At 51.3% G+C, this 21,285-nt stretch overlaps 1 protein-coding gene across 4 annotated transcripts in view; it reads right to left on the bottom strand.

Moving 5' to 3' along the window:
- FRMD5 (FERM domain containing 5) overlaps positions 1 to 9,427 on the bottom strand; it is a 104,125-nt gene extending 94,698 nt beyond the window's left edge. For all 4 annotated transcript variants that reach the window (XR_012634467.1, XM_074917144.1, XM_074917146.1 and 1 more), the window contains exon 1: positions 9,252 to 9,427. Coding sequence is in view for 3 of the 4 variants with exons in the window: in XM_074917144.1 (XP_074773245.1) it covers positions 9,252 to 9,353 (102 nt within the window). In the remaining variant the exon portion in view is untranslated. The remainder of the gene's footprint in view (positions 1 to 9,251) is intronic.
- Positions 9,428 to 21,285: the final 11,858 nt, after the last annotated feature.

The raw sequence follows: 21,285 nt of genomic DNA, 5'->3' as shown, positions 1-21,285 counted from the left end.
GTTGCTGATTTTATTGAGTAAAACAAGACTTTACTGTATTTTAGCCCTGGTCCCCTACAGATAACCAGCCAGAGGAAGCATGATGGCATCTTACATTTTGTGTGTGCGTAGAATAAACATCAAAAAATTCCTCAAGAAATTTCAGCTGCCAAGTCAGTTTTGCAGATGAAGCCAATGGCTACCAGCGAACGTAATCTACATGGATGGTAATTGCCAAAGTGTAATTACGGGCAAAGTATGGTCTGCATCTTTAAAATGACGATGCAGGATGAACAAAGAGTCCAGCGGCTCTCCAGAACCACGCCAGATTGGTCCACCAGCAGTTACAAAAATCCTATTTTTGCTTAAAGAGCCATTCCCAACCAGCAGCCTGTAGCACAGTTTACACAGCTTCCCTCTGCACTGGCCCTTTTCAGAAAAAAATCAGACTTTAAGGACCAGGCAATTTTTGCAGATATTCAGTTCAGTCTTGGCCACAATTACACAACAGATATGACAACCTCCACACCGCGCACAGGAAAACTGCCTGGTCAGCCCCACATTCCCCAGGTCACCTTAGAAACAATCACATCCCAGTACATCTCACTCGGTAAAGCCTTGGAAAATCAGATCGTCGTGAAATCTGTGCCGCAGAGCAGCGGGAGAGAAAGATTGCACGTGACTGTCACATATCCACCCACCGACCGCACACCCAGGGGATGAGGCTGCAGCGACTTCAGACCTCACCACTCTTCCACTCATTTCCAAGCACCACTGAATGCAAAAGGCAGCAGTTACTCTTCTGTCTAAAAACGAAAACACCACAGTGGATATTTAATAGCTACCTTCACCTACAAGAACACCTTGTGTCAACGTCCCACTGTATACAAAATGAAAGACAGGCTTGTTTGAATACAAGGCAGGTGATGGCAGCAGGTGGAGACGTGCAGAATTTGAGCATGAAGCTTAAAAATATGTTTTCATCTGAGACGGTCAGGGAGGCCCGTGCTCACCAGCCTGCGGGGGGTTCATGGGCAGCAATTTTCACGCACAAACCCCCAAACAACAACAACACTTCGTAGGGACAATGAAGAACCATCTCCTGACCCGCTGAGGGGACCACCGCCCCAGCACAGCTGTCAGCACAAAAATCTGGAAAGAAAGGGGCTTCCAAACACTTCTTTTCCTAGAGAGGAAGGAGCTGATCTTCAGGATTCATGCAGGAGAGCCGGCACATTCTCCTGCCCTGCTCCTGCGCCTGCCCTCACTGCGATTCTGCCTCCACACAACCCCAGCACCCGTCAACACCAACCACACAGGCAAATACGCCTCTGGGGGGATGGATTTATTTTCTATTTTACTGGGTTTTTTACAAGCAAAATATTATAATCATAGATAAAACTCTCTAATACCCACATTTTCATTTTCTAGATACTCCAGTACTTTACACGCCATCAGAGCATGGCTCAGCAAACTGGGGATGACACATGAAGCCAGGGGATCTTCCCTCTGCCATTTCAATCAGCTTGTTGCAGTGTAACAACAAAAAGCTTTCGTGTTCGTGAGTCCCAGCAAATATGTTTCCACACAGAGCCAGCTCACATACCTTGACACTGCCCTTCATGTTCCTCTTCCTCACCATGTAAAACCACCGGGGGTTGCTGACACTGTGGTCCAGGCTGCCCCATCCTCCAAAAGGCTGCTCTCACCCCACACACGTGTCCTGGCTGCAGGAGTGTCACAAACTGTTCATAGACAAGAAACTGCTGGTAAAGAGGATGTCTCAAACAACTCGAGGGGGATGGCCCATGGGGGAGAAGCAAGGCAAGCTTTGTGGAGGAGGGTGGTGGGCCATTTCTTTCCCCCTACCTCCTGTTGTTGCCCAGTGTGCAGAACTTGCCTCAGTGTGCAGGTGCAAGCCGGAGAAAATGAGAATCTTCTGGAACAACCTACTGTGCAGGTATAAGAAAGACTCTATACAGGCAACACCCTACGGGTGTCTTTGTTGACCCACCACCTACCGACCAAGCTGGCTAGTCTGTGACAACACGGCATCCAAGGGTGGCGATTTCCCCTTTTCCTATCCCCTCCTCCTCTCTTCTTTCTTTCTTTCCTCTTTCTTACATATATTCATGTATGTAAGTTTTGCAGGAGCTGAATTGGAACAGGTTGATCATTGACGGGTTATTAGGAAAATAGTCTTCTCATCCAAAGTGCCTTTATTCCTTCCTGGACATTATCAGTTGATTGTTGCCAAATTGTCTCCATTCAGTCACTAAAGTGGTCAGTTAATAAAGTCACCAGCACAATTGTTCCTCTGAGTAAATGTCATGGCCTACCAGGCTCTTGGGGAATTCAAAAGATTCATCCCCCTTGCAACCCACCATATGCGACATGGGACTAGACCAGGATGTTGGGCTCCGGGCATGGCCCAGCCTGCCGGAATGTCGTCACACTGGCCTGCAGACTTTGGAGCTGGTTTGCTGGACATCTTCTAAAGAAAGACCTGGCTTGTGTTTCATGCTCAGAAGATACCCCTAGGTTTCTGTATAAATGCATATGACCATACAAACCCTAATTCTGACATCCTTATGCACAGAGTCTTCTCACTTCTTTGATCTTTCTGAAAACTCACCCCATTTCTTCCACATCTTCTCCTTTGTCCTGGTGCTCACAGCAAAGCAACCTTCACTTCAGCACGGTTTCTGCCAGCTCTTTGCTCTGTAGCCCTGTGTAGGTCTGTAGCTGGTTATCCAGTTCTGTAAGGAACATAATAAAACCAGACTGCACCAGGTAACAGTGTCTTGTGCAAAATTAGGATTGGTGGAGATGCTGCCATGCTTAGATAGAAGCTCCAAAAGCCGTTCAAAGTATTAATTCCTTTCTGTCTTGACTGAAGACGGTGGATTTGCCTTTCTCCTGGGCTCTGGCAGCAGCTGGCAGAACTCTGCTGAGATGGTGAGGGAACACAAGCAAAAACATCTCTTGGGATGATGAAGGTGCCACATAAATTTGAGTAGATTTTAGAAAGTCACCAAGAGCTACAGCAGCTGTAACTCCATTGGGAATACAACGGGGGAATCCACAGAGGTGGCCAGTGAAGAAACAGGTTAGGATATATTTTCCTGAGTTCTGAAACTTCCAAGAGGCTGATAGGAACAAACCCAAAAATAAATAACTACAAATCCTACCACAGAGAGGATTTAGCCTCGTCCTTTCAAATCATCCCCCAGCCCTGGCTGGACAAACTCGAGCCCACGCACACGTTAAATTGTAGTGTCACTGCACCCCTCAGAACCTGCTCCCCATCTCCTTCTTGTCATGCAAGAGCCACAGTCTCTGCAGACACTTGCTGGGGATTCATCAGCCTTGCAGGCAATCCTAGATCATCAATATGAAATTGCTCTCATACTGCTGTGATAATTTGCTCTGGAAAATTTTCAAAGAAAAAGAATTTGACCTGAAACCTTCTTATTTGCAGAAGCAACTACAGAGCTTTCTGTAACCAAACAATGATTGAGGGTTTTTTTGACCACAAACAAGTGGCTGATGACAGAAGCACTGTTCAGCAACAGCACCAACATCTGACCCCTGCACTAACGAGGTATTGTCTATTTTTGACAAAACTGATAGCAAATAAAATACAGCACTTCTCGCATGGCAAACCCCTTCTTGTTCCCCAGCCTTCTCCAGTAATGCACTGTCATTTCTAACAAGGGACAGTAGTGACACACTTCCTCTGTTGTTTGGCAACCAGGACCGTGGTGATTTCAGAGGGTTTGCTTTAAATTCTACCCCGACTTGGGGGTAGAATTGTTGTGTTGCTCCCGTTTTGGTTGCTCTGCCCTGCATGTCACAATTCCCAACCATCTTGCATGACCTGTGCTCACCGCAGGCTACGTGACATTCCAGAAGGCTGAGGCATTGAGGGTACTGTAGGTCTGGGTTTTCCCATTGGCACACTCCTACCTCACACAGAGTAAGACAAAGGTAAGTACACACCTTCCTCAAACATGTAGGACCATTGAGTAGCCACTCCCTGAGCCATCAAGGACTCCACTGTCCATTGACGCCCAAGCTGAGCCAATGCTGCGCAGGTGGAGGCCGTGGCAGTGCTCCTACCCTGCGCAAGACACGCGCCCCTGTGTGAGCTCATGCATAGCTGCCCCGGACCGATGGCAGCTCCATCAGGACCTTGCCCGCTACCAAGGACGGTACCTCAGCGAGGGTCTCACTTGCTGCAGAGTCTTTGCTCATCTTCATACATGGCTTCCAGGAGAAGTCAAGCTGCAAGGCTGCTGCCGGAAAACAGACCTGCTGGGTGCACCAGCAGAGAGGGACAACAGCCGCTTCCAGTGCCTCTATTCTTGTACGGTGCGAGCCAAAGCAACGGGCGAGTCTCGGCTTCGCCGGAATGTGACCACAGACGTCATTCCCATATGCACAATCCCTCTGAGCTCCCGAAGAGCAACGCAGAAATTAAAAATAAGTGGGCTGCTCCAGGCACTTTTAGTATTCCCCAGACACTTTAAAAAAAGCCTCCTACTGTGCATTACCTAATTTTTACATGACTGAAGCAGAAAATGTCTTCTTTCATGATGCTGTTGCACATGTCTTTCTACAACAGTATTACTGTGTATGTGCACGCAAGTGTGTGTATATATATATAGCTATATTTGTCTTCCACAGCTTATACAGTGAAGTGATAAGCAAAGTAGTTCTTTCAAGAAGCCAGCTCCTAAGAGGGGGATAGTTGGCAGTTTCACAGCAGGTAACACTGTAAAACATGTTATGAAAAGTTAACAGAAAATAGACATTTCAGCTGGTGAAGAAATAGCAGCACTAGAATTATTTTCAATGGGTCTTCGTAGCAACTTGTATTTCTGCCTCCCATTAAAATGAGAGTAAATATGTCACTAGTGTTTCAGAGGACATCTAGCAGATGTTTTCCTCAGCTGCCTTTTGTGTCCTTCGTATTTAGAAATTATATACTTGGAAATAAATTTAAAAGGAAAAAGGAGATGAAACCCAAGAAACTCTCAGCTTTGTCTGGTACTTTGTCCTCAAACTTATTGTGCATTTCAGGCAGTTTTCTTCCGAGCCCACAAACCGTATGTATGTAAATGTTTGAGCAGGGAATGAAGGACGCTGCCCCAACAGTGTGCAGCTCCCCTGAGGTTTAGTGGAGTAAGAACGAGAGGTTTCTGTTGCAACTACATTTCCAATGCTAGAAATAAAAACATTCCTTTGAGTAGAGTCAACAGCAAACCAGCCAAGGAAACCTCCTGGTGTTGCTCTCACTGTCCCTGGGACCTGCAGGCTGGGGGGATATGATGGACTGGGAGGCTTTGCCAATGGACTTCTGGAGGGCCAGGCCTCCTCCTTGCTCCCACCAACGCGCTGGTGGTGCTGCGGTGGCTCTGCCAGAGCCTTGCTCGTGCGGGGCCGTGAGACCAGGCGATGCTCCGAGCCCGACTGGCTGTGCAGACCCGCAGCCTTGGACTCGACATCCACCTTCCTCTGCGCTTCCTCTTCTTCCCACAACAGCTTTGGCATCAGTCCTGGTTACTGCACCCCGGGTTTGGGCTGCGGGAGGGCAGGGAAGGCTCTGGGAAGAGACACAAACTTCTTGGCACGAAGCCGCGTGGTTTCTGGTGCTCTCGGCAGCAGGGAGCAACCTCCAGCGCAGAACACGTCACCGGGGCTCAAGACCTCAGACAAGAGACCCCGCTGCGTAAGCAGCGGTCTGCTAACCTATTTCCCGGCACAAGCAATTGGAAACTCTCAGAAGATAAAAAGATAATAAACAAATAACCTCCACAGTAGCCAGCGCTGCAAAAATCCAAGGTTCCCCTTTGTGCTGCCTGCCTGTTATTAATGATCCTGTCAGGTCTCCTAATGAACTTTGTGCCTCATGTGGAAAACGTGGGGTTTGTCCAAGAGCATAGTCAAGAGCTCGTTGTCATTTACGTCCAATCTTACACAAGAAAGTTCTTACGTTCTCAACCTAAGAAACCACATTTTTACATTTATTTTCTCATGTTGCCACATTCCTGTAGTACTACTGAGGTCTGAAACAAAATGCCACTGTCTTTTCAGGAAAATACTTGATGCATCCAGCAATGGCAAGCCATTAATTATTTCAAGCCTTTTATACCACCACTGACACGGCAGTGAAGAATTTAAAACATTTCCTCAGACAAGCGGCTCAGTCACAGCGAAACCGCAGTGCAAGAGCATTGCTTAATTTTTTCAAAGCTTGCTTTATTCCAACCAGGGCTGCAAGGCGGCCCGGCTGGCAAGCTGCTTTGCCTTCCTCTTTGTGGACACGGTGCACGAGGTGGTAAATAGAAATTAGACGTACTGCCAGCCCAGACCCTTGCCATGGAGATGAACAAAAAGCCTCCGGGAACGGCTGCCCCTCTCCGGCGGCCAATCCACTCTGTGGAGACGTGTCTCGGAGCAGTGACACTCACGGGAGGAGGGTCCCCAGCACCCGGGGCCAGCGCTCGGCACAGCGCCGAGGGACGGAGCATTACTGGAAGTCGCTGCCTTCTCATGGCTGATGGTCCCCACGCCACCACCAACCACCTTTCCTGCTTTACAACCTCCGTGGCATGTAATATTATAGAAATACCAGCTTTTCTGAGCCAAGAAAGTCCAGTATCTCCCCATGCAGCAGCTATTGGGAGCCCCTGAGCCCCAGGAAGTGGCTGAGACCTGCAGGCACAGACCAACCTCCATTGCCCAGCAGGGACGGACGCTGGGACAACGTCCTCCCCAAAACAGCAAACTACTGGAATATACAAAATAACCCCAACAACAAAACCACTTATGGAGGTGCTGACCCAGAAGCCCTGACGCACTGCACACGCTTCCTCTGCCTGCAGCAGCTCTGTGCCCCCAACCCCATCCCCAAGCCCCCCAGGGCTGAGCTCCTCCGCCTGCTCAGCAGGGGCTGTTCGGGAGAGAAAAGTAGGGCAAAAGAGAGGAAGGATTCATCCAAGCTCAGAAAACAAACCGCCTGTTCAACACGGGAATTTTACCAAAGTAAACTTTGGATAATCAAATAAAAAAGGCTTTATTTCAGAACAGAATATTCAGGTGTTATCTAGCAGCAACGAAGCCCCGCTCACACGCCTTTACCAAGCTCACCCAGAGGTTAATTTTGGTGACAGGTTTAACCAGCGCTGTTATCTGAAAAGTAAACAAGACCTCTTAAAACCAGCTCTGCCTCCCAGTGCTGCTTTCTTTTCCCCAGCAATGCAGAAGCCTGGTGACCTGTCAGATGGGCCACGCTGCGGGGGGGGCATAAAGTCCGTCCACATCCCCCCTGCTGCTGGGGTGAGTGGCACAAACCCAGGAGCTCCAGCAGCAAAAGCACCCGTTACAAACTTCCTGCGAGCAGCTTCACGCCCCAGATGTGTGCCGTGATTAACAGCGCTGCGTATGAAAACGATGACTTATGCTTTGGACAGTTTCTCTGTATTTAAGTAAAAATAGAAATACATAAATTAGAAACAACAGGCGTAGAAACAGCCTGGGTGAGGAAACACTGTGGATCTGAGCAAGATGTGAAATATCTGCGCTCGTGAGGGAATGACCTTCAAAACTCATTCACTGCTCACAGCCTGGATGGTAACGGCTTTCCTCACTTGCGAGACATTATACGTTCCTACTATGTACGCTTTAATTTTGCGAGGACTATAAATACTTGGCTTATAGGGCAGCACGAAAGCAATAGAAAACAAGTATTTAACTGGGGTAACCTTGATTGTGACGGTGATATGAGCTAATTCTTTATACCTTAGGTCACGCGTGCTGAACACCAGGATTCACTGTTCACTCTGCTAAACATAAAATAAGCCACTGAAATGTGATTGAGTAGCATTTCTTTTTTTTTTTTTTTTTTTTTTTAAAAAAAAGACATGCAAAATGACAACACCTCATTAAATTATCTTAAGGGCAGAAAATCCAGATTTTTCTTAACTGCATTGCCTACACTTTCTCTCCTAAACTACAGGTTTCCATTTAATTTGTATCAAAACCAACCTCGGAGACGAATTAGTTTTGCTCATGCACAATAAGCTGGGTGCCGTTACAGCTGTTTACTGGGTCACACTTTACAACCCGGGGGGGTGGGGGGGAGGCGAGAGAGGAACTAGCCGCGTTCGCCTCCCTCAGCCGTTATTTGAACAAAAAGCCGTATTTCTCTGTTTTAGAGCATTTAAGCAGCAGTGCCGGTACCTCCCGCCGCCTGCAGCGCTCCCCGGTAACCGTTCTCCAGCATTACCACCGAAAGCGGGTTTCCGCCTGCAAATGAGAAGATGCTGCCTCCTCCTCCCGGGAGCTGCAGGACGGGGAGAACTGGGGAGCCCCCGCCGAGGCTGGGGGGTAGGAGCTGGCGCTGCCCCCCGTCCCCTTTACTCAAAACTCTGCCCTGAACGTTCCGGTGCCGGCGGGACCGGGAGGGGTGGCAGGATGAAGAGTAAAAGCAGCCGGGGCCGGGGCTGCGCTGCTCGACCCAGCACGGGTCCCGTCTCGCCCCCCCCCCCCCAGCACCTTTGAGAGTTTTTAGAAATACGAACCCTCTCCGGCCCTGGGGCAGTAACCGAGCGGCGGGGGACGACGCGGACACATACAGCCCCGGGTCCTGGTCCGGGTCCTCCCGGCCCGCGGAGCGCGGCAGATGCGCGCCCCGTCCCCGCCGCTCGGTACGATTAATTACAAGCCCCAACCGGTCACTACGGGGCAGAGCTGGGCGCTAACGAGGGAGGCAGAGCGGGGCAGCCCGGGGTGCGGCGGAGGCTGGGGGGATGCTGTGGGGTGTCCATCCCCGCTACTTCACTTCGCACCGGAGTGTTGCCCCCTTACCCCACCCCGCTCCGTGCTGCGCGGAGTCTCCGCAGCCGGCGGAGGAGGGCGAGCACCGCCTGGCTTCGCGGGGGAACGGCCGGGGCTCCCCCCCCGGCCTCTCCGATCCTTCCCGGGCTGCCCCTACCCCGCTCCAGGGGCGGCTCTCCGCGCTGCCTCCGCGCACCTCCGCGGATGCGGAGCTGGAAGGGGGGGGCTCTGCTCCGGTCGTCTCCCGAGAGCCGGGGAGGGATGTGTGTGTGGGGGATGCCCGCCTTTGTTCGCGGCGGCGGGGCAGGACCGGTGCCCCCCCCCTCCCCGCCGCTCCGTTCCTTTTGTCTGCCGGCTCCGGGGGCTGCGCGGCCGCGGTGCGGGGCTGTCCCGGCGCCGGCGCCCTCCCGCCCCCCCGGGAGGCTGACCTGGATGGTGCAGGTGTACTCGCTGTCGTCCAACAGCCGCACGGTGCAGTTGTACTCGCGGTCCAGGTTCCTGCTGCTGCCGCTCATCCACCTGCTCAGCATCTTCCCGGGGCAGGCGCGGAGCGAGCGCGGATGCGGAGCCTCCGCTCACATCCCCGGTGCGGTGTGTGTGTGCGTGTACCCCCCCCCTCCCACCCCCTCCCCGCCCCGGCCCGGCCCTGCCCCCGCTGCGGGCCGAGCGGAGCGGCGCGGAGCGGCGCGGAAGGGAGCGCAGTGCCCGTGCCCGTCCGCGGGCCGCGGCGCACGGCGCGGGGGGTGGAGGCAGGCCCGGGGGGGTGCCCGGCGCCCGGCGGCGGGGGCCAATCTCGGCGCCGAGGCGGTGACGGGCTCCGCCGCAAACCAATGCGGCAGGGGCGGCGCGGCTCCGCCGCCTGCGCTGGGCAGCCCGGCGCGGGAGGGGGCTCCGCGGGCGCGGAGGAGGGGGCGGGCTGCGCGCGCGGAGCTGCACCGGCCGGCGGGGAGGGGGTGCGGGGGGGCAGCGGGCCGCGTTGCGGGGGTCCTCAGCCCCTGCCTGCAACTTCTGTCCGCGGGCGCTGGCCCCGCTGCCTGGGCCCGCACGACGGGCTCCCCCGCACCCGGGGGGGGGCAGTGGGGGTAGCTCCCCGGTTTGTGGGGGAACGCCACCGTTTGTGGAGGCAGCCCCGCAATTTGGGGACTAGCCCCCCCAGATTGCAGAGGACTCCCTCCCAGTTTGTGGGGGCAGCTGAGAGAGCTGCTGTTGCAGCGAGTCTTGCCAGGGATGGCGAGCAGGCCGGGGGGCATGTGGCCAGGCGCATCCTCACCCTGCCCACCCCTGCGGAGAGATGGGCGAGCTGCCATCCGCCGCCCCCGCCCCGAGGAAGAGGTGGCCATGACCCTGGGGACGGCGGGTGAATAAACCCGACCCCACAGGCCGGCGAGTCGCTGCCGAAGCCCCGAACTGCGCCCGTGCTCTCACCAGATCCGGGTTGATAACCCCACGGGGGGGTCAGCTCTCACAGCCCTTTGGCAGAGCAATTTGCTGGCCCAAAGGCTGAGGGGGTCCCCGGGGCATGAGCCTCTCTTAAACTTTTAAATCCATCGTTATCAGGCAAAATGGACCCTAAAGGTGACCAGTGCTCGCTGGGATGCAGCTGGTGCTGCTCTGGAGAAGTGAAATACCTGGTGGCAGCGAGCAGGGGTGGGAGCCCAGCCAGACTCTGCCTCTGGCCCTGGCTGCTCCCTGTGGGGTGTCACACCCCACCCATGGCCACCCCTGAACAGGGAGGTCCGGCTGAGGGGGTTCAGCTCGGCACCCACCACAACCCCGGCTCTGCACGTGCTGACAAACACCCGAACCAGACAGGTCGCAGCAAGGGGCCATGTTAAGCCGCCTCCAGTCCGTCGCACTGCGCCACAGGCCCTGGCCCTGCTGTGCCCTCCTGCCTCCGCTCCTCTTTGCCTGGAGACTCGAGTCTGTCCCCTCTAGCTGCACCTGAGGGAGCACCTGTCCCCTCTCTCTGAGCCCTAGCTTTAGACTCCAGCTGGGCAGCTCTAACTGGTTCCTGTATTATCTCTGCCCCAACTTTGTTCATTCCCTGCCTTCCCAGCCAGAAAGATGGTTTATAAACCCACATTACAAGCCTGCTGACCCTGCCAGACCTCTCCCCACTGCAGACAGTGCCGTGCACCGTACCACCCAGCAAATCCCTTCCCAGCTCTGCTCCAAGGTGCTGGGCTCTCCGGGTTCTCGTCTTCATGACACACTGTGCTTGCTGTGGGGAGCCCACGCTGTGTGTGGGGCTGGGGTCCTGGTGCTGCTCTTCGGAGTCAGGATCCTGGTGCTGGTTTTTGGGGCCATACCCTTCAGGGCTTGTCCCCATGAGGAGTAACAAGAGTCCCAGCCCCTGCCTCCCTGGCCCCACCAGCTCTGCCCCTCAGCCTGGGTGTATCCCAGCGATGGTTGTGCCCATGGAGGGATCACAGAGGAGGACCAGGCTCATTTATCTTAGTATACAATAAACAATTAATCTAAACATCTGATTAATGTAAATGACGGAGTGGGAAGGAGGTATCACAGGCAGCAATGCTGCAGCAGTGAGACCCAGACAGGGGGCAACATCTTGAAGACAACATTATTCTGCTGGGAAAAAAAAAGATGGCAAATGCAGAGACTTGGCATGTACGGGATGTCTATCAGGAGACTGAATTCTGCAGCTCCCTGGGAAGATGGGTTGTGCCCAGCGCGTTGTCAGGAGGCGTGATGCAGAGCCTGGAACAACAACGGCGCTTTTCACAAAGAATGGGACTGGCTCCTGAACCATCTGGGCACTTTTACAAAGATGCTTGTATTCACTAAAGTAGCTGCTACTTTGTCATGTATCCCACTCTGCATAAATTGTTCATCTGCCTCCGAGCTCCCCTTCTGAACCAGCTGAACTGTTAATGAAGAATGGGATCCTCAGCATTAGCAGGTGCTGCTTTCATCAGGAACAGAAGCTTCTGAGCCAGCTGAGCGGCTTAATGAAGAGAGCATTCATGCCACAGCAGCCACGGCTTTGTCGGGGAGCCTCTCACCCATGCCACAGCTTGGCTATTAACTTTGTTCCTCGACCAAGCGAACAGTTTTGCTGAGGTTCCAGTTTTTGGCAGAGAAACTGCATTTTTTTTTAAATAAAGTCCCTTGCTGAGGCAATGCAGGAGCCCCTTGACTGAGTTCATCCCCCTCCACTGCCTCAGACTCATCCCCAGAACAGGGAACGTGGCTGGAGCCAGACATCTGAGGGCAGCTACCTGAAAAGCTTTCAAACTACCTGAAAAGCTTTCCACTGAGCGTTTCAAAGGCTGGGATATGCCTTTATAAAAATACACTCTGTTCCCCAGCTTTGATCGACAAGAATGCAGTTTTGGTGAGTAATGTCAGGGTTTTTTTTCTTTTCAATAATTAACACAGTAAATTCTACAAATTCTCTGTATTTGGATTCTCAGTTACTCGCAGTTTTGAGCTTAAAAATCCAAAATGCAGCTTTCTAAATGTATATTTAAAGTGAATTCTTAGATGTATTTGTCTGCCGGTAGGTTAATCTCACTGAGATTGTGTCTTGGAGCCCTGGGAGGATGTCACAGGGTTGTCTCTGCCGCTCAGGGGAGGAGCAGCGTACCCCCACCCTGAGGATGGCACCTGCATTACAGACCGTTCCAAAGCATCCAGCATGCAGCAGGAGAAGGGGCTGCGGAGCCGCCCCTGAGAAACCCTGCCCAGGTGCCCTCAGGATGCTGTTCGCCTCTGCTGCTGGGCAGAGACCGAGCTCTGGCCATTTCATGCTGACTGAGGCTGCACCAGTCCCACCAGTGCCACCAGAAACCAAGTTCCATCTGTTTCATGCTGACTAAAGCTGCACCAATGCCACCAGTGCCACCAGAAACCAAGTTCTACCCGTTTCATGCTGACTGAGGCTGCACCAGTGCCACTGTGCCTGGCTCATCCCTGCTGTGGCTCCTGGGCTGCCTCTGGCTCTGGGTCGAATGTGCTTGTTTTTAACCAGCACAGTCAGGCCTAAGTATCTCTGACATATTTCAAAGTATAAACAGCCAATTAGGTGTCTTACTTTGCATTTATTTGGTGCAATAGTAGATGGTGCATTGACATAGCTAATGCTGATCCAGCCTGGTGTGTTAGGGTGATGTTTGGAGAGTCCTCAGCTGTCTGAATATTTGTCAACAGAAGCAAAGATGCAGTAACTGCTTTATACTCAAAAGTAATGCATTGGTCTTTACCTGTCCCAGCTATTTCAAGAGAAAATGTCATGCGTTATCTATTTATCATCTATAATTCATATATTTATCATCCATAATTTTATCATCCATATGTTTATCATCAAGGAGACCAGCTGCTGCTGCTGGGGGATGCCCGAGTGCCTGGTGCCGGGGTTTGGCCGGGAACCTCAGCTTAACCAGCAGTTACACTCTGACCTGGCACAGTGGTAAAGGACAACTGTTCATCCTTAAATTACACTAATGTTTGTAAGTAATAACTACTTATTGTGCTCAAGGTGACAAAATATGGACCTCTGCTTTAACTGGCATTTCTTGTTTAATTGCAGCCTGTTCTGTTTAGGTACTTTCTGCATTTTCTTCAGACGGAGCTGGGAAATGAGGCTGTCAGCTTCGCTTGCTCTTCAGCAGGTACCTGAATCTGAGATCATATAAAAGCAATGGTTCTTATCATCTGAGCTCCAACACGAACCCAGCACCATCCGGATGAGATGTCAGAACGTGGCTCAGCTCACAGGGTGCACACACAATTTCAGTGGCCAACAGTTCTGCCAGCATTATCGTTATCCTTCTAAATCAGGCGAGCTCACCATCCCCAGTCTGCTTTCCCAGGCTATCTGCAGCATGAAGTGGGCAGCCGTTCACCAGTTCACACTTGCTCTTAGTTTTCTACACACTGAGAAGAGATAGAAACCAAAAACCAAATTATCTATTATCCCTTAATTACTTTTTGCTGATGATAAGTTTTGGAAAAGAAGATTTAAACTCTTTTGGAAAGAGGCCCACTGAGCTATTTCAACCAGCCCATGGCCTGTCTGAGTTCCTTACATCTACGTGGCCTGAATCTGGAATAAATGCTTGTCTATTCTTCATACAGTACTTTTCTACAATAATGAATAATTATAAACACTATGGTAACCAACGCAGGACCCATCACTGGCTTTAGGCCAGTGTTTTAGAAGTGCATGCTGGTTATAGATGGGAGATCTTTCCAGGGGATGCAGACAAGGGAGTGTTCCACCATCAGTTAATGTTTGTGGAGTGTGGAACCACCCCTTGAGCTAGTGTTCATACATCCTCCATCTTCAGCCGAGCACAATGGCCATGGGAAACATTTGGACCATCAACTGAGTTACCTCCTCCAGCAAAATTAGGTCAGTAAGTTCTAGTTATTGAGGCTCAGATGATGTCCCTCTGACACATCTGATGCAGCGGCGGTGGTGGGGCTGGCTGGGGAAGAGATGTGCTGTACCAACACGCAACCCCCCGAGGCTTATTTCTCCCATATTTCTCCCAGCACAGGGGAAAGGAGGATGATGTGCCCCATATGTATTAGCATGTGTGTCTTTGGTCCCATTATTATTTCTATATAACCTGGTATTATTTCTAGCAGCACCATCTGACAGGAAGGGGCTGCTGTTCTCAGACCGGGCTTCAGGTGTCACAAGAGACGATCATCTCCCCCCACGCTCCTGGAAGGTGTTTCATGCCGAGCCGAAAAGAAAAGAAAAGAAGGAGGCAAAGAAAGGTGAGTGAAGGAGGAGACTCAAGATGAGAGAAAAAGAGAAGAAAAGGGGATGAGGGAGGAGAAAAGGGCGGTGAGGATGACAGTCAGCTGTAAGAGGGCCAGGAGTGAAAGAAGGGGCTGGAACTGTCCCGGCAACCACCCCATATATACCCACAGGGGAACAGGCTGTAGCACCAGCTTCCTGACTCCCAGGCATTTAAAATTTTAGCCATAATTTGCAATTGTAACCAGAGGATAAAATTTCAGCCTGTTAGGAGGAGGTGGGAACCTGCAGGGCAATGCACATTAATTACTGCTGACATACAGGGACAGGCTCATTAGACAGAGGTCTCCTTCAGTTCTAGCACACAATTTTTGGCTTGAGGCAGGTATTGCAGGGAGTAATTACAGACCCTGTGCTGCTAGGTGGGTCACAGTCATTGGCCACAGAGACCTTTTCACTCCTCCTTGAGCTGCAGGGATGCAGAGCAGCTCCCAGGGTGGGGAAGGTGCTGGGAAGAGCCTGGTGAGGAGCAGCAGCAAAGCTCAGAGCTCTCTGCAGCCCCATGTATGGTGGGTTTGGTGCAGGTCGTCCCTCCAGGTCACCTGTGGCAACAATGATGGAGAAAGAAGGGGACAGGGGGTCCTGTGCTCAGGGACCACCATCTGGGCTACAGTCCGGGGAGAACCCTGCTCAGCCTCGGTTCCGAGCAGTGGGATTTGTTACCAAAGAGCCTCTGCTCTGCAGGACCACCAACGAGCCCCCATAACCAGCCTGGTTTACAGCAATGTAACTTCCACACTAGCAACGCTTAAAAGTCTCCATCTGATGTCACACCTTGTAACACGCTGCTCTCTGGCACAGCCTGTCACCCCGCAAAGGAGCATCTCCTGAGGGCATTTGTGGCCACACTCCCCAGCAAACAAGGCTGAATTTCTACCAGGGGCGTTTCTCCCGGCTGGAGGATGCTGCCTGGGATGGAGTCTTCTTGCAGCAGATGCAGTCTGTGCTGCTGCATCTCATTCCTTATCTTCCATCGGCATTGCTGCAGGCCTGCACCTCCCTGTGGGACCCCCCACCCAGCTCTCTGAGCCCCCTTGAGCCCTGGGCAGTGCCAGACATCTCCCACCCTTGCTTCCGTTTGCATCTAGTGGTGCTTGGGTCTTACAGGAAAATGGTTTCCCCCCTTCATGAGGCTGATCCTGTACCTTTTATGAAGTTCCATGTGGGCTTAAAGTTTCCAGCGTTTGTTTTTTTCTGTCCTAAAGATCCTTTTTAGGCTTTTCATGCCTGGGTTTCTTCACTTCCCTTAGGGAGCTCTTCATGGCCGAGCCCCATGTGGCAGGGAGCTCGCTGCCCACTCTCAACATTGCGCCCACGGCACCACCCTGGCGGAGAGAGACAGCACAAGGAGTGACTGTTCAAGTCGGCAATTCATGGCAAACAATTGCTTTGACTTCTTTCCCTGCTTGCATACTTAACCCTAAGTATGTCAGAAAAAGCATTGTTCTGTGTGCTTGCGGCAGACTCCAGATTGTAGGCACCGCACTTGCAACTGGCTAGACAGGGCACGCAGGATTTTCCCCTGTTTCTGAGTCACTGGTTTGTCAGACATTTGCATCACCAGTCCTTAAAAGTGCAAATACAACTTTCAGTCTCCTTGGGTACTCACGAGGTAACACTGAAAAACGCTCTTGGCAGTTTTTTGCTAGCAAGATACACTCTGGTTTATATTTAGGGAATACAAATACGGAATAGTTCTGAATTCAGCCCAGAAATCCATGTAAAATATTCCTATAATTCTATTTACAGATTGTTTCTGTGAATGTTGTAACAGGCAGAGGGAAGGGTATCTCTGTCTCTGGGGGCTCTGTACTGTGAACAGGGGGGTCCATAAAAACACGTTGCTGGGGTCCCGTGTCCCCACCAACACACCCAGTGACATTTTGCCATGACCCCCCGCTGTGCATCATGGCCAGTGCCTGTGATTCCTTTGATGATTCTTGTGATATTTAGTGGTATTTTTCTGAAAGTTCTGCCTCTTGCTCTCCATGACTAAGAAGTAATCACAGTCTCTGTCAAAAAAAAAAAAAAAAAAATTATCCCTTCTGATTGCAAAAGAAGACTTGCAATTGTGAGGCATATGGACCAGAGGGTGCTCAGCAGGGGTCAGAAACAAAACAGCAGGAAAAGCAGTCCTGGGGTTTTTTGCCCTCCATCTCAGGCTTTGCACCCCTGGCTCCTGCTTTTCAGGCATGAGGTCTTGTATTCGCTAATGTTGTCCCTGACGTGAGCGCAAGAATTTCAGTGTAAGTAACTACTTACTTTTCAAGGACACCTGGGGGACTTGGGCACACAAGCCAACAAGCATTGGGCACCTTAACTCTGTTCAGTTCTGCTGAAGCCCCATCTTTTACATGCCCGTGGAAACCTGGTCTGTGCAGGGCTCCCATCCTGCCACCTCCCCAGGGCTGAGACCTGGACCAGAACCAGCTCCCTGGGTGTCAACAGTCACTGAGAGGCAGCAGAGGAGCCTTCACACCACCAGAGCCAGTGTTCAACCAGCCAAATCGAGCTGGAAGGTGCCAAGTACGGGAGGACCCAGGCACTGCAGGAATTTGGGTGGCATTTCATTGCAGGGGAAGGTGGTAATAACTTAGAGAAGCTGCTGAGGGCAGGCATGTGGGGATCACCCAGGGTTGGTTTTAGGAGCTGCAGGTCTGGGTCTGGAGCCAAGATGAGCAGGAGAAGCCGAGCGTGTGGTTCTGGGTCCTGCTGCACGTGGTGTGACGGGTGGGACGTCAATGAGTGAGGGTGGCACCAGGAAACGGGGTCAGGGCTTGGAGGGGCCAGGTGTCAGGTATGATTCTTCTCACCTTAACCAGACAGGCCACCCCATAGCGAGACACTTGATCAGCCCTTGACAAAAAACCCACACCCACAATTGTCTGAACTCCCCGTTTTTTCCAAACCGCAGAAGAGCAGCCGCGGGTGCTACTGCTGCTGCCATGGGCCCCATCTGCCTGCAGGCTGCCAGCCGTGTCTGAGCTGACCCCAGCTCCAAGCTGTGCACAGAGTGCAGCCAAGCTGGCTTATTTCCTACAGAACAAAACATGGCTCATCCTCTGGGGTTAATTCAAGCTTGCTCCCCAGCCTCTGCGAGGAGATGGCAAGACAGAAGCCTTTTGGAACCCTCCTAAAATATCTCTTTCCTTGAGGAAGCAGGGAGGTGTGCTGCCCCAAGGTAGAGTGAGGCTGCTCAGCAGCAGCCTGACCCTATTAATAGCAAATAGCTGAGTGCTCTGCTCCAGCCGCTCCTCCTCACAGCATCAGGTTTGACAAGCATCAGATTTAACTTGGTTTTAATCCAAACTACTCATGGCATTTTTGCTTTGAACACTGCCTCATTCTTCCAGTGGCAGGCAGAGGGGCTGTCACTTACGCTCTCATACAGGCCCTCTGTATGGTTGAACCCCATGAGCGTTCCAGCCCAGGGAGCTGCCCCGCAGGCAGTGAAGGATGGCTGCAGAGCCTGAGGGGGATGGAGCAAGAGACAGGTGGGAGGACCTGTCTGTCCGGCCGACATCACTGTACCGCTTTGGCTGCAGGAGTATTTCTGTAGCTCTTGCATGAAACGGGGCTGGAGACTCTTCCTTTCCATCTGTAAAACCTCTTCAGAACCTTGGTGGGAAGAGGACGTCTGCTCCAGCAGCTTCCACGTGCTGCTGGATGACTCCACAGATAAATGTGGAATGACAGCTGCATGCCCTGCCTGCAGATCCCATCCTGCGGGTCCCGTCCTGTGGGTCCTGTTCTGTGAGTCCTGTTCTGTGGGTCCTATCCTGTGGGTCCCGTCCTGTGGGTCCTGTCTTGTGGGTCCCATCCTGTGGGTCCCGTCCTGTGGGTCCTGTCTTGTGGGTCCTGTCCTGTGAGTCCTGTCCTGTGGGTCCCATCCTGTGGGTCCCGTCCTATGGGTCCCATCCTGTGGGTCCCATCCTGTGGGTCATGTCCTGTGGGTCCCATCCCACAGGTCCTGTCCTGCAGGTCCCATCCTGCCATCCACAGGCAGGCCGAGACGTGCCTTGATGCCGCCACTATGCTGCCGGGATGTCTGCGGAGCACGGTGATATCCCAGCGCCGTGGGAGAGAATCAAATGCTCTGTTAGTATTTTTCCAAAGGAAGGAGGAATGGATGAAGCTCCATAACTGAAACACACATTGCACAGATCCGCGAGGCTTTAAAACAATATTTGTCAAGGGAAGGGTGGGGAGGGAGCTAGTCCACCTCTGGCACCTTCCAAAACAACCAGCGCTGGGGCACTGTGTAAAGAAAATGCATGTGCGTGATGAGTGTTTCAGGCAACGGGCACTGCTTTTCCTAACTTGCTTTTATTTTTCTCTTAAGTATGTTCAAAATCACTTTCTTAAAAATGTTTCTAGTAGAACCCTGTTGTCTGAAAAAAATGGACTCTCGAGGTGCTTCTACACTAAAAATTCAACAGCTTGTGTTGTGAATTTACTGCTTATTATCTTCATTTTATATACAGATTTTTTAGCAGTTATAGCTGCAAGAGAACTGCAAAGATAATTTGGGCGTTTGCAGACACGTCATTAGGATGTCAGCGGGAGCAGATAATCCCTTGCATTCCTGGGGCTTGTGCATTTACTGCACATTTCAGTTGGAAAGAGATAAAGAGATTTGTGATGGCTGTTCAGGGCCACCTGGAAAGGCTGCAGATGCACCCAGACGCCACTGCCCCTCTCGACGTTCTTCAGACGTTCTGTCATTTTGATGACACGAAGGTATTTGACCATTTCAGAGTGCACAGCAAGCCGGGCTAACAAACCTCAGGCTGGGCCAGCCAGCCCAGGCTGTGGATGATGCAGGCAGCCAGCTCTGCCAGTGTTCCAGTTTTCTTCATTCTGCCCTCTGGAAAACAGTGTCCGTGGAGCTGGCGTTCGTTAGAGCCTAACGAGGTGATTCCAGTATGTTAGTCCACAGCCTCCAGTCTGTCCGGGTTACTTCATACTGCTTCTATTGATAAGACCCTGGAAAATCAATGTAGCAATGATGTCCCTTTGTTATTCAGTAAATTGTCTTTTCTCCACAAAACGGATCCTTTTTACAGGTTAATGAATTATAAGGGAAAAGATGCATTTCAAAGGATTTTACTCAGAGGAGAGGAAGGGGGGAGGATGAAAGCTCACGCAGTCTCGTGGAGCTGCAGCAGGGCTGTTCTCTGGGCGCTACAGCAGCGGCTCTAGGTAACAAATTAAACCTTCCTTTCCACTTTAGGAAACCCTGGGGTTTTTCCTTCTGCTTTGTTTGGATTTTTTTTCCTCTTTGTGTAAAGTTACCCTTTTATTTAGAGTCAACATGAAATTCTCTCATCCCTGCAGATTTCTGAATGCTGTCAGGAGTCAGAGATTTTGCCAAGTTGCAGAAAAGAAATTTAAAAGTAGGTATTGTGTATAGGAACTGTAAGTAGCTTCCGTAAGAAAAAAATGCCCTAGTGGAAGCATATTTAGGAAAGCAATTGGTATCTGTATTAACTGGTTTCTGAAATGCTTTTATCACAACATTGCCCCGCTCTTTAGGTTCACAATCCAGAGAGCTTTCCTCTTCCCCTGTGGTCTGCTTCACAACGCAACCAGTAGGGGCCACATCCTGGCTCTAGCACTCTGGTGCTGGGGGACGTGGGTTCTTCAGGCCTGAGACAGCCCCCAAAGGCTGCAGCTCTTTTCTGGACTTTATTAGGGGGAATAAAGGGGATCTGAGCACGCAGGGAGTTTGTGGCTGCCCAGGGATCAGCAGTGTCCACCCAATTGCATTTAGCGTGAGCAGAAGAGGATGGTCCAGCCCAGAACGTCGACATGTCTGCATTGACAGATACACCCAATGCTCTGAAGATGTTACTTTATGTAGAATTGTAGTAAGAATGTCATTCTGTGCTAAGGCAAACCTTCATAAAAATGGAAGTGTATTACATTTACACAGCGGTATTTAATATGGTATTAAATACACCTACTAAACATATTTATTAAATGAGCACCTTCATTAACTGTAGTCATATTTTTATATACTTGATGCTTCTAATGAGTTGAATTAGGAACAAAGAGACTTGAGAAGAAATCAGAGAGAAAAATCTGACTGAAAGCTAACACTCTAGAAAGGAGCTTGCTAGGCAGGCGATAACCCCCACTCGGCAATCAGGAGCAAAGTATTTCTGAGTAAAAAGGTATTCTTGCCATGAGTATGTGCTTAGAAATTAAAACCCAACACCTGGACAATGAGAAACAGGGAAGCAGACATGAGCTGGTCAATTAAAAATTGTAAACTGTACAAAGTTGATGAAGAGAAAAAAGGCATGGGATGGGAAAGATCAGAAACTACCAGGTGACCTGTGTGTTCATCGGGAGCAGCTGGGTAACAATGTGTTGGACCACAGCCCCCTGACACAGCGAGACAGTTGAGTTTCATGCACGGAAAGCAGACGGGGCAGTGGGTGCTGTCTGTTCTGAATGACAACGTCATGTTTCCAATCTATTGGCAACCAGGGAGGATGTAAAATATCCAGAGTCAGGAACACCTGAATCTGAAAAGAGTTGGTTGACCCAATGCTGTCAAGTCTGAATACCAGGGAAAATCCAAAAGAAAGCCAAGTGTGGATGCTGTGCTGATATTCAACCAGACCAGCAGGTTTCTAGACAGGAAAGTTAATGGAAAAATTGAG

Source organism: Athene noctua, chromosome 13 (assembly GCF_965140245.1).
Source record: "Athene noctua chromosome 13, bAthNoc1.hap1.1, whole genome shotgun sequence".
Lineage (NCBI taxonomy): Eukaryota > Metazoa > Chordata > Aves > Strigiformes > Strigidae > Athene > Athene noctua.
This window is presented reverse-complemented; position numbering and strand designations above follow the sequence as displayed.